The 13,917-nt window shown below is 47.1% G+C and overlaps 1 protein-coding gene and 1 pseudogene across 1 annotated transcript; both read left to right on the forward strand.

Moving 5' to 3' along the window:
- Positions 1-668: 668 nt before the first annotated feature.
- On the forward strand, positions 669-2,083 carry LOC100967656 (transmembrane protein 92-like). The gene has a single exon (XM_034937213.3). It carries the CDS (start codon positions 1,429-1,431, stop codon positions 1,765-1,767), a length of 339 nt encoding a protein of 112 aa, XP_034793104.1. The 5' UTR covers positions 669-1,428; the 3' UTR covers positions 1,768-2,083.
- Positions 2,084-2,203: 120 nt separating this feature from the next.
- Positions 2,204-9,836, forward strand: LOC100967310 (YTH domain-containing family protein 2-like; annotated as a pseudogene).
- The last annotated feature ends 4,081 nt before the right edge of the window (positions 9,837-13,917 follow it).

Consider the following 13,917-nt stretch of genomic DNA (forward strand, 5'->3'; position numbering starts at 1 on the left):
AGTGAGACTCCTTATTTAAAAAAAAAAAAAAAAAAAAGTAAACAGGAGTAATATACACCACTTCCGGGTTCCAGGCCTGGTCTTTTTTTTTTTTATTTGGAGACAAGGTCTCGCTCTATGTCGCCCAGACTGGAGAGTAGTGGCGTAATCTTGGCTCACTAAAACCCCTTTCTCCCAGGTTCAAGAGATTCTCCTGCCTCAGCCTCCCAACTAGCTGGGATTACAGGCACACGCCACCACGCCCTGCTAATTTCTGTATTTTTAGTAGAGACGGGGTTTCGCCACCTTGGCCAGGCTGGTCTCAAACTACTGACTTCAAGTGATCCGCCCACCTCGGCCTCCGAGGCCGAGGATTACACTTCCTCACTTCCATGTGAGGGGAGCACTAAGACCACTGCGGTCTGATACTATACAAGTATCAACTGTTTCCAGCCATCACTGTAGATATATAATTTTTCTGCTTTTTGATATTTAAGAGTATACAGCAGGGAATATTAAGACCATGCTTATTTTGCTTGTGAATAGTGTGATTTTCCAAAATCCCCAAATCATACTACAGGTTATTTTGAGACTTCAAATCCACTCCCATGCCCACTCCTTCCCCTATGTTGGCATACACTATTTTAGAAGCAGAACTTAAGTTTTAGAGGAGGCACTGGCAATTTGGAATATGAAAGAATGTGGCTGGTTTTACCTTGACTGTTCTTGAATGGCTATTCTTATTTGAGTGAGGCAAACCCAGCATGGGTAGGCACCCTGGAAGTGGACAAAATAAACCTGTGCTTGTGTGAATTTCTATCTCCTCGTGCTGTTTCCTATATGTCTTCCTTGAGAAAAACTGAGGAAATTGACCGGACTTTTGTTTTGTTTTGTTTTTGCGACAGAGGCTTGCTCTGTCATCTAGGCTGGAGTGCAGTGGCACAATCTCGGCTCACTGCAGCCTTGACCTCTCAGGCTCCGGTGACCCTCCTGTCTCAGCCTCCTGAGTAGCTGAGACCACAGACACATGACACCATGCCCAGCTATTTTATTTTATTTTATTTTTTTTGGTGGAGATAGGGTCTCCCTATGTTGCCCAGGCTGAGACTTTACAAAAAAAAAGAAAAATCTCTGGCCAGCTGCGGTGGCTCATGCCTGTATTCCCAGCACTTTGGGAGGCCAAGGCAGGCAGCTCACTTGAGGTCAGGAGTTCGAGACCAGCCTGGCCAATATCATGAAACCCTGTCTCTACTAAAAATACAAAAATTAACCAGGCATGGTGGTGTGCACTGGTAATCCCAGCCACTCGGGAGGTTGAGGCAGGAGAATGACTTGAACTGGGGAGGCGTGGAGGTTGCAGTGAGCCATGATCATGCCACTGGACTCCGGCCTGGGCGAGACTCCATCTCAAAAAAAAAAAAAGAAAAAATATCTGGGGTCCCCGGCCTCATGCCCGCCTTGCTGCTCAGCCTGCTGGCTGGCCCCCAAAATGTTGCAGCTAAATGTGGTCTCTCCTTCGCCTGCCCCAAAGGATTCAAATGCTGTGGCGACAGCTGCTGCCAGGAGAACGAGTTCTTCCCTGGCCCCTTGAGGATCTTCATCATCATCTTCCTGGTCATCCTGCCCCTCTTGTGCATCTGTGGCCTGGCTAAGCGCTTCTGTCCCAACTGCAGAGACCTGGACCCAGACGCCCTGAAGGATTGCCAGGGGCCCCGGGAACTGCCCTCCATCATCCCCCTAGAGAGGGTCAGAGCATCCCTCTCTACTCCCCCACCCCCCCTACAGTGAGTGATTCTGAAGCCTACTCGGGGCCAGACTCCCACAGAGCCACCCCCTCCCTACAGCTTCAGGCCTGAAAAATATACTGGGGATCAGAGGGCCATTGACAACCCAGCCTTCTGAGTCACCTCCTGCCTGGAATCTTGCCATCAGCAACCTCCTCCCCAGTGCCTCCTGGATCAAGCTAGAGACTGCTGGCACCCCAGAAATGTCCTTGCCCATCCTGCCATGTCTCTGTTCATTCTTGGATTTAACTTATTGTTTTTTCTGCCTCTGTTCCCAACCCAGCTGCCTCTCTTGTCCTGAGGGTTAGGCTGGAGTGACAGTATCTGCCCACCCCCCAACCCAAGAAAGAGGCTGCTGGAAGGAAAATGCCAACCATTGGAGGTGCCCAACAGCAGAATGGGCTACTGTGAGGGGTCGTAAGAGCCCCATTTCTGGAGGTATGCAAATCTTGACTGGACAGTCAGCTCTGAAATTTTATCAGGGCACTTCTATACCTGTGGGAGACTGGACTGGATGAGCTCTGAGCCAGCTTCCAATCCTACCTGAATAGAGAACTCACTGTACCCACCCCCAACACATGATAAACACACATCCTCACTGAAAAAAAAATCTCTGATCTATGTGAAATGTTTTATAAACTATAAAGCCATTAAAAACACTAGCTCTTCCACTTTCAATGAATTGACAGTTAAACCTATATAGAAAGTCACTTCATTCAGTTGCTTAAGTGTACATTTTGCAACTCTTCTTATTCTGAAGAGTATGCTAGAAAGATATATTGCTCAAGTTAGATGCTCTGTGGTTGCTTTAATCCTCATATGAAAAAAATTAATGACTGATATGAGCATTTGGTTAACACTTAAGACTTGAAATGTTGCTGCCATGTTCTGTACCTGTGCTATTCAATATGGTAGCCACTAGCCACATGTGACTATTGAGCCTCTGACTTGTGGCTAGTTTGACTGAAGAATTGAATTTTAAATTTTATCTGATTTAAAATAACTTAAGTTTAAATAACCATGTAGATAACACAAATATAGAATGCTTCTGTAATATAAAAAGTACTATTGGATAGCACTATTCTACAAAAATGCTCATAAATATTAGTTATTATTTAGAACTATGCTGTCTGATATGTAGCCGTTGGTTATATGTAGCCATTGAACACCTGAAATGTGGTTATTCTGAATTGAGAAATGCTGTCAGTATAAAATACATTAGATTTCAAAGGCATAGCAGGAAAAAATGTCTTAATAATTTTTATACTGATAATCATAGTAGGTAGAATAATGGCCCACTGAAGATCTCCATGTACACAACTTGAAAACCTGTGAATATGTTTCATATATTACATGGCGAAGGGGAATCAAGGCTGTAGATGGAATTAAGGTGGCTAATCAGCTGACCTTATAACAGTGAGAATATGCTGGATTATCTGAGTAGGCCCAATACAACCACAAGAGTCCTTAACAGTAGAAAAGAAGATGTGACTACAGAAAAAAGACATAGAGGCTGGGCATCATGGCTCACACCTGTAATCCTAGTACTTTGGGAAGCCGAGGTGGAAGGATCACTTTAGCCCAGATGTTTAAGACCCTGTCTCTCCAGAAAAATTTTTTTAATTAGCTGGGTATGGGGCTGGGTGCGGTGGCTCACACCAGTAACCCTAGCATTTTGGGAGGCCAAGGCGGGCGGATTGCAAGGTCAGGAGATCGAAACCATCCTGGCTAACACGGTGAAACCCCATCTCTACTAAAAATACAAAATTTAGCCTGGCGTAGTGGCAGTGTCTGTAGTCCCAGCTCCTCGGGAGGCTGAGGCAGCAGAATGGTGTGAACCCGGGAGGCAGAGCTTGCAGTAAGCCAAGATCGTGCCACTGCAGTGCAGCCTGGGCGACAGAGCAAGACTCCATCTCAAAAAAAAAAAAAAAATTAGCTGAGTATGGTGGTGCCCACCTGTAGTCCCAGCTTCTCAGCAGACTGAAGTGAGAGTATCACTTGAGCCCAGAAGGTTGAGGCTGCAGTGAGCCGTGATTGTGTCGCTGCACTCCAGCCTGGGTGACAGAGACAGACCCTGCCGCAAAAAAAGAAAAAAGACACAGAGATGCAACATTATTGGCTTTGAAGATAGAAGAAGGGGGCCTCTAAGAAGCTGAAAAATACAAGGTAATGTATTCTCCCCTAGAACTTTAGAATAGAATGCAGTCCTGCTGACACTTTGGTTTTTGCCCAGTGAGACCTATATTGGACTTCTGACCTATATAAATATGAATGAACAAATGAATGGGCCATGCGTGGTGGCTCATGCCTGTAATCCCAGCACTTTGGGAGGCCCAGGCAGGTGGACCACTTGGATCACTTCAGACCAAAGACTTTAAGACTAGCCTGGGCAACATGGTGAGATCTTGTCTCTACCAAAAAAAAAAAGAAAACATTAGCCAGGCATGGTGGCGCATGCCTATACTTGGGAGGCTTGAGATGGGAGGATCGCTTGAGCCTGGAAGATTGAGGCTGCAGTGAGCCATGATCATGCCATTGCACTCCGGCCTGGGCAACAGTGTGAGACCCTGTCTCCAAAATAACAAACTAAAACAAAAAAGCCCAAATGAATAAACAAATAAGTCTGTTTTAAGCTACTGTTAGTAGTAATTTGTTACAGCAGCAAATAGACAATGAATAAAATAATATTAAATAATATCTCATATATAGTGACTTAAGTAAAATATAATGTTGAAGTTGATTTCACCTGTTTCTTTTTACTTTAAAAAATATGGGTACAAATTCCCGAAGACTGTGTGGTAGATAGAGCTCCCTCTCCCCTCTCCCCTCCCCCCTCCCCCCTCCCCCCTCTCCCCTCCCCCCTCTCCCCTCTCCCCTCTCCCCTCTCCCCTCTCCCCTCTCCCCTCTCCCCTCTCCCCTCTTTCCACGGTCTCCCTCTGATGCCGAGCCGAAGCTGGACGGTACTGCTGCCATCTCAGCTCACTGCAACCTCCCTGCCCGATTCTCCTGCCTCAGCCTGCCGAGTGCCTGCGATTGCAGGCGCGCGCCGCCATGCCTGACTGGTTTTCGTATTTTTTTTGGTGGAGACGGGGTTTCGATGTGTCGGCTGGGCTGGTCTCCAGCTCCTAACCGCGAGTGATCCGCCAGCCTCGGCCTCCCGAGGTGCCGGGATTGCAGACGGAGCCTCGTTAACTCAGTGCTCAATGGCGCCCAGGCTGGAGTGCAGTGGCGTGATCTCGGCTCGCTACAACCACCTCCCAGCCGCCTGCCTTGGCCTCCCTAAGTGCCGAGATTGCAGCCTCTGCCTGGCAGCCACCCCGTCTGGGAAGTGAGGAGCGTCTCCGCCTGACCGCCCATCGTCTGGGATGTGAGGAGCCCCTCTGCCTGGCTGCCCAGTCTGGAAAGTGAGGAGCGTCTCTGCCCGGCCGCCATCCCATCTAGGAAGTGAGGAGCGCCTCTTCCCGGCCGCCATCACATCTGGGAAGTGAGGAGCGTCTCTGCCTGGCCGCCCATCGTCTGAGATGTGGGGAGCACCTCTGCCCTGCCGCCCCGTCCGGGATGTGAGGAGTGTCTCTGCCCGGCCGCCCTGTCTGAGAAGTGAGGAGACCCTCTGCCTGGCAACCGCCCCGTCTGAGAAGTGAGGAGCCCCTCCGCCCGGCAGCCACCCCGTCTGAGAAGTGAGGAGCGTCCTCCCTCCTCGTCCGGGAGGGAGGTGGGGGGGTCAGCCCCCCGCCCGGCCAGCCGCCCCGTCCGGGAGGTGAGGGGCGCCTCTGCCCGGCCGCCCCTACCGGGAAGTGAGGAGCCCCTCTGCCCGGCCAGCCGCCTCGTCCGGGAGGGAGGTGGGGGGGTCAGCCCCCCGCCTGGCCAGCCGCCCCGTCCGGGAGGCGAGGGGTGCCTCTGCCCGGCCGCCCCTACTGGGAAGTGAGGAGCCCCTCTGCCCGGCCAGCCGCCCCGTCTGGGAGGGAGGTGGGGGGGTCAGCCCCCCGCCCGGCCAGCCGCCCCATCCGGGAGGGAGGTGGGGGGGTCAGCCCCCCGCCCGGCCAGCCGCCCCGTCCGGGAGGGAGGTGGGGGGATCAGCCCCCCGCCTGGCCAGCCGCCCCGTCCGGGAGGGAGGTGGGGGGATCAGCCCCCTGCCCGGCCAGCTGCCCTGTCCAGGAGGTGGGGGGGCGCCTCTGCCCGGCCGCCCCTACTGGGAAGTGAGGAGCCCCTCTGCCCGGCCAGCCGCTCTGTCTGGGAGGGAGGTGGGGGGGTCAGCCCCCGGCCCGGCCAGCCGCCCTGTCCGGGAGGGAGGTGGGGGGGTTAGCCCCCCGCCTGGCCAGCCGCCCCGTCCGGGAGGTGAGGGGCGCCTCTGCCCGGCCGCCCCTTCTGGGAAGTGAGGAGCCCCTCTGCCCGGCCAGCCGCTCTGTCTGGGAGGGAGGTGGGGGGGTCAGCCCCCCGCCTGGCCAGCCGCCCCGTCCGGGAGGGAGGTGGGGGGGTCAGCCCCCCGCCTGGCCAGCCGCCCCATCCGGGAGGGAGGTGGGGGGATCAGCCCCCCGCCCGGCCAGCCGCCCCGTCCAGGAGGTGAGGGGCGCTTCTGCCCGGCCGCCCCTACTGGGAAGTGAGGAGCTCCTCTGCCCGGCCACCACCCCATCTGGGAGGTGTACTCAACAGCTCATTGAGAACGGGCCATGAAGACAATGGCGGTTTTGTGGAATAGAAAGGGGGGAAAGGTGGGGAAAAGATTGAGAAATCGGATGGTTGCCATGTCTGTGTAGAAAGAGGTAGACATGGGAGACTTTTCATTTTGTTCTGTACTAAGAAAAATTCTTCTGCCTTGGGATCCTGTTGATCTGTGACCTTACCCCCAACCCTGTGCTCTCTGAAACATGTGCTGTATCCACTCAGGGTTGAATGGATTAAGGGCGGTGCAAGATGTGCTTTGTTAAACAGATGCTTGAAGGCAGCATGTTCGTTAAGAGTCATCACCACTCCCTAATCTCAAGTACCCAGGGACACAAACACTGCGGAAGGCCGCAGGGTCCTCTGCCTAGGAAAACCAGAGAACTTTGTTCACTTGTTTATCTGCTGACATTCCCTCCACTATTGTCCTGTGACCCTGCCAAATCCCCCTCTGCGAGAAACACCCAAGAATGATCAATAAAAAAGAAAAAAAAAAATATGGGTACTAACTCATATGTTCATCACAGCACTACTCACAATAGCAAAGACATGGAATCAATCTAGGTATCCATCAAAGGTGAAGTGGATAAAGAAAATGTGGTACATATACACCATGGAATACTCACAGCCATAAAAAAGAGTGAAATTGCACCTAGCTCCTTAGGTGGAGCCATGGTTGATGGACAGTCAGCTTTTGCCAATGAGACCCTCAGTAAGGCTCCTGGCATGAATGCTATAGACCAAGGGATGGCAGCACTGAAGTTGGGTAGCACAGAAGTTGCAAGCAATGTTCCAAAAGTTGTAGGTTCTGCTGTTGGTAGCGGGTCCATTACTAGTAACATCGTGCTTCCAATAGTTTGCCTCCAGCCACCATTGCTCCCCCAAAACCAGCATCTTGGGCTGATATTGCTAGCAAGCCTGCAAAACAGCAACCTAAACCGAAGACCAAGAATGGCATTGCAGGGTCAAGTCTTCCGCCACCCCCAATAAAGCATAACATGGATATTGGAACTTGGGATAACAAGGGTCCGTTGCAAAAGCCCCCTTACAGGCTTTGGTTCAGAATATAGGTCAGCCAACCCAGGGGTCTCCTCAGCCTGCAGGTCAGCAGGCTAACAATAGCCCACCAGTGGCTCAGGCATCAGTAGGGCTACAGACACAGCCATTGCCTCCACCTCCACCACAGCCTGCCCAGCTTTCAGTCCAGCAACAGGCAGCTCGGCCAACCCGCTGGGTAGCACCTCGGAACCGTGGCAGTGGGTTCGGTCATAATGGGATGGATGGTAACGGAGTAGGACAGTCTCAGGCTGGTTCTGGATCTACTCCTTCAGAACCCTACCCAGTGTTGGAGAAACTTCGGTCCATTAATAACTATAACCCCAAAGATTTTGACTGGAATTTGAAACATGGCCGGGTTTTCATCATTAAGAGCTACTCTGAGGACGATATTCACCGTTTCACTAAGTATAATATTTGGTGCAGCACAGAACATGGTAACAAGAGACTGGATGCTGCTTATCGTTCCATGAACGGGAAAGGCTCCGTTTACTTACTTTTCAGTGTCAACGGCAGTGGACACTTCTGTGGCGCTGCAGAAATGAAATCTGCTGTGGACTACAACACATGTGCAGGTGTGTGGTCCCAGGACAAATGGAAGGGTCGTTTTGATGTCAGGTGGATTTTTGTGAAGGACATTCCCAATAGCCAACTGCGACACATTCGCCTAGAGAACAATGAGAATAAACCAGTGACCAACTCTAGGGACACTCAGGAAGTGCCTCTGGAAAAGGCTAAGCAGGTGTTGAAAATTATAGCCAGCTACAAGCACACCACTTCCATTTTTGATGACTTCTCACACTATGGGAAACGCCAAGAGGAAGAAGAAAGTGTTAAAAAGGAACGTCAAGGTCATGGGAAATAAAAGGCAGTTCTACACAGACTGCAGCAACGGTTGCATCTGCATATCCTAAGAGGAAAAAATGACCTTCAAGAGAATTAGGACTTTTTTCTTAATTTCACTGACTTCAGCGACGATTGCAGACTTGCAGTTTAAGTATTGGAATTTCACAAAAGACATAGGACTTAACTGGAAAATGAAAAAAGAAAAAAGAAAAAGAAAAAACTAAACAAAAAATCCCTCTAGGTAGTTTAGGTGAAAAATGTCCCTTTTATTTTGGCTTTGGTTGTGATTTCAGAGCATAATGCTTTGTTTTTTTGTCTTTTTACTATGTTTTTCGGATTTTTAAGTCCGTAAGTGCATACAGTTTTCTCTAATTTTTAAACCCTTTCCTCCTCCCATTTTGACATTTGCACTTGGAGAACACTTGAGTTGTGAAGGTTTTGGGCATCCACCCCAGAAAGTGGGAATTTGATTTTATCCTTCCGAACTGGAAGAACATTTTTATGAAGAATTTTTGTCTAGGAGAATATAACAGTGTTACCCAAGCTTGTGTCTTTAAGGGTGGTTCATTTTCTCTGATCTTTTGTTACTCAAAATAAAGTACTAGGAGTCCTAAGAAATGTTCTGTTCTTGTACATTCTACTGATTAAGTCAGGATTAATTTGATTTCAAAGCTAAGAACAGTGGTAAAAACTTGTTTACAGAAATGCATTTTGGAAGAGAAAAATACTGTAAAACGTGTAGTGAATGTTTCTTCAGTTTCTTGTTCAGCCAATGAGGAAAGGGCATTGCCTTTCTTTTTACCATTAATCACTTCTCAATAAATGTGAGATCCTGTTGAGCATTAAAAAAAAAAAAAGTGAAATCATGTCCTTTGTAGCAACATAGATGCGGCTGGAGGCCATTATCCTAAATGAATTAACACAGGAACAAAAAATCAAATACCGCATGTTCTCATATATAAGTAGGAGCCGCTACTTACAGGTACACATGAACATAAAGGTGGCAACAATAGGCACTGGGGACTACTAGGGGGAGGAAAGAAGGAAGTGGGTGTATTAGCCCGTTCTCACGCTGCTCATAAAGACACACCCGAGAATGAGTAATTTATAAAGGAAAAAGGTTTAATTAACTCACAGTTCAGCACAGCTGGGAAGGCCTCAGGAAACTTACAATCATGGCAGAAGGGGAAGCAAACACATTCTTTTCATGTGGCAGTAGCAAGGGGAAGTGCCAAGCAAAAGAGTTTAAGCCCCTTGTAAAACCATCAGATCTCATGAGAACTCACTCACTGTCTTGAGGGCAGCATGAGGGTAACCGCCCCCATGATTAAATTACCTCCTACTGGATACCTCCATGACACGTGGGAATTATGGGAACTATAGTTCAAGATGAAATTTGGGTGGACACAGCCCAACCATATCAGGGGGCAAGGGCTGAAAAACTACCTATTGTGTACTATGCTCACTACTTGGTTGATGAGATCATTCCTACCCCAAACCTCAGCATCACGCAATATACCCATGTGAGAAACCTGCACATGTTCCCCCACATCTAAAATAAAAGTTGAAGTTATTTTTTAAAAGAGCAGGGAAAAATTCCCCAGTGGTATGTTCCTAAGTTGTACAGCCAAAATTTATTATTTAAAAAATTACATGAAAAAAACCTGTATGCAAATATTTGTAGGGACTTTATCCATAATCACCGAAAACTGAAAATAACTCAAAAGTCTGTCAACTAGAGAATGGATGAACAAGCTGTTGTATATCCATACAAATGGACTACAGTTCAACAATAAAAAGGAACAAACACACACAAAGTAAAATGTGACTACTAGAAAATTACATATGTGGCTCACTCTGTCTCTCTCTTTTTTTGTTGTTTTTGTTTTTTCTTTAGAGACGGGGTCTTGCTGTGTCACCCAGGATGGAGTGCAGTGGCGCAATCGTAGCTCACTGCAGCCTCAATCTCCTAAGCTCAGGCAATCCTCCCACCTCAGCCTCTCAACACTCTCTATTTCTATCGGACAATGCTGACTTAGAAGTTTTTGGCTTGATCTTTTTGTGTTGGAGCAAAAGCAAAATTACTTTTTGAGAAGATTCTTGGACTGTCTCCAAGTGCTCCTTTGGCTTACTTTCAAGGTGGAGTTGGGAAGTGACTTTCTATTTAGTCACTTGACCTCTTGAACTCCTTACCTTTCATAAGATAATATCAGTCTTACCTCTACTCTGCTAAGAGTTAAAAGTATATGATTCAGCACTTAACAGGCCATACAGAAAGTTACAGTCTACATATTGTCAGTGAACATGACCTCAGACTCACAGTTGTTTGTTCAGTACTTATCAATGTGAAAAAAATCACAGTTTAATGTTCATTTAAAGAAGTCATGGCCAGGTACAGCGGCTCATGCCTGTAATCCCAGTACTTTGGGAGGCCTAGGTGGGTGGATCAGTTGAGGTCAGGAGATCGAGACCATCCTGGCTAACACGGTGAAACCCCGTCTCTACTAAAAATACAAAAAATTAGCCGGGCGTGGTAGCGGGCGCCTGTAGTCCCAGCTACTCGGGAGGCTGAGGCAGGAGAATGGCGTGAACCCGGGAGGCGGAGCTTGCAGTGAGCCGAGATCGCGCCACTGCACTCCAGCCTGGGCGACAGAGCGAGACTCCGTCTTAAAAAAAAAAAAAAAAAAGACCAGCCTGGCCAACATGGTGAAATACAAAAAATGCAAAAATAAAAAATAAAAATAAATAAATAAATAAATAAACAAATCCCAGCTACTTGGGAGGCTGAGGCAGAAGAATCGCTTGAACCTGGGAGGCAGAGGTTGCAGTGAGCTGAGATCGTGCCACTGCACTCCAGCCTGGGCACACCATGCAACTCCGTCTCAAAAACAAACAAACAAAAAAAACAAAAACAAAGTCATGAAAACTGCTGAAATTACAGAGGCAAAGATAAGCATTTCATGGCTTTGGCAGGCCTAGTTCAGAAATAATGGTAGATATTTGCATAAAGCCATACTATAGAGATTTTGTGGTAGAAGCATTTCCTCCTGGGCACACATATTTTTTAGCCTTTCTTACAGTTAGATTATAGCCACGTGACTGGGTTCTGTCTAGTGGGAGTTGGCAGAGGGAATGTACTTTCAGACCTGACCATAAAATTCCATGTGTGATTGTCTACACATCCTGTTTTGCTTCTGTGATGACCTCAGGGGCCACATGCTGAAGATGGCAAAGTCACAAAATGGAAGGACTCCAGATCCCTGAGTTCCAAAGGAAAGAAAGTCAACAAGGAAAGTTGCATGACTGACTTTGTGAGTGAGAAGTAAGCCATTGTTATTTTAAGTCACAGAGATTTTGTTGTTTGTTATCACAGCATATCTTAGCTTACACTAACTAATATATTTCTATTTAAAAATGACTTTTAGTGTGGTGTGGTGGCTCACGCCTGTAATCTCAGCACTTTGGGAGGCCGCGGTGGGCAGATCACTTGAGGTCAGGAGTTTGAGACCAGCCTGGGCAACATAGTGAAACCCCGTCTCTATTAAAAATACAAAAATTAGCCAGGTGTGGTGGTGCATACCTGTAATCCCAGCTACTCAGGAGGCCAAGGCAGGAGAACTGCATGAACCCAGGAGGTGGAGGTTACAGTAAGCCGAGATTACACCACTGCACTGTAGCCTGGATGACAGAGCAAGACCCCATTTCAAAAAAAAAAAAAAAAAAAGACTTTTAGGGCTGGGCGCCTAAAATTACATGCCTGTAATCCCAGCTCTTTGGGAGACTGCGGCGGGTGTATTGCTTGAGCCCAGGAGTTCGAGACCAGCCTGGGCAACATGACAAAACCCTGTCTCTACTAAAAATACATAAAATAAGTGGGCTGTGGTGGTGCACGCCTGTAATCCCAGCTACTTGGGAAGCTGAGGCACGATGATTGCTTGAACCCGGGAGATGGAGGTTGCAGTGGGCCAAGATCACACCACTGCACTCCAGCCTGGGCTACAAAGCAAGACTCGGTCTCAAATAAATAAATAAGACTTTTAGGCTGCACTTGTAATTCCAGCACTTTGGGAGGCTGAGGTGGGTGGATCTCTTAAATCCAGGAGTTTGAGGCCAGCCTGGGTAACATGGTGAAACCCTTTCTCTATAATAAAAATACAAAAATTAGCTGGGCGTGGTGGCACGTGCCTGTAGTCCCAACTACTCAGGAGGCTGAAGTGAGAGGATCACTTGGGCCCAGAAGGTGGAGGCTGCAATGAGCCAAGGTTGCAAAACTGTACTACAGCCTGGGCAACAAAGCCAGACTCTGTCTCAAAATAATAATAATAATAAAAGTGCAAGTAAATAAATAAATAAATAAATGACTTTTTAGGAGTTGTTTATTTCTGGAACTCATAGGTAAATTTATCTCCAATTACCTTTTTTTTTTTTTTTTTTTTTTTTGAGATAGTGTCTCACTCTGTTGCCCAGGCATGGAATGCTGTAGCACGATCATGGCTCACCACAGCCTTGACCTCCCAGGCTCAAGTGATCCTCCCACCTCAGCCTCCAAGTATCTGGGACTACAGGCGTGTGCCACCACACATGGCTAATTTTTTATTTTTTGTAGGGATGGGGCCTTGCTATGTTGCCCAGGCTGATCTCAAACTCCTGGGCTCAAGCGATCTGGCCTGCCTCAGCCTCCCAAAGTGCTGGGATTACAGGCCTGAGCCACTGTCCAATTACTCATAATTGTTATAATTTGCAAAGTACATATGCCCATCATCCAACATGTAAACAGTTCTTGAAATATATCTAATGCAAAAATATGGAAAGAGTTCTTGTGTCCTAGGGAGCTGGTGTGATGCCTCCTAAATTCGTATGAGAGAGGATCAATCAATTTTGTTATAGTTCTGTAAAGTAGTAGTTTAGTACTCTACCTCAAACGGAATACTTACAAATTCCAAACAAACAAAAACAAACAAAAAGACGTCTCTTTTCCTGTTTCTATTTATAATTTCAGGGTCTTAGCATTTTCCCAAATAGAAAGTGCTTCTTCAACTGAGTTTTGATTATCTCTAACTGTGCTCCCAGATTCTTCTGGGTAGCCACATTGTTAAATCAGAGCATTTCTGGATATTTTGGAAGCTTGAAGAATAAAGGCAAATCTGTGTTGTTTTTGCTTTGTTTATTGTTTTCATTGTTTCGCATATTTATTCTTTAACCAATACGAATTTTAATTATAAATCAAAGCTGACTCTATTACTGCAGCTTTCCATAGTCTATATAGTATTTACACTATGACAAGTTGATGAGTCTATTCTTTAAAAATTATTTTGGAAATACATGAATACTACTACATATTCTGTGGTGAAAAAAAAAACACACCCAAATAAAACTCATCTTTATATTTTTATCACCTGACTATAGTGAAATCAAATAACATTTGATCCGGAATCTTAGGTTCATACCAGTGCTACCAGTGCTTCACAAAGCCAAACTTATACTTTTTTGAAGGGGAAGGTGGGAATAAAGGCTGTGAAGAATGATAATCAAACAGAAGTCATCTCTACAGCAATGAATTACTTGCCCAAGACTTTAGAGGGATATCTTCATA

Source organism: Pan paniscus, chromosome 15, assembly GCF_029289425.2.
Source record: "Pan paniscus chromosome 15, NHGRI_mPanPan1-v2.0_pri, whole genome shotgun sequence".
In the NCBI taxonomy this organism is placed as follows: Eukaryota; Metazoa; Chordata; class Mammalia; order Primates; family Hominidae; genus Pan; species Pan paniscus.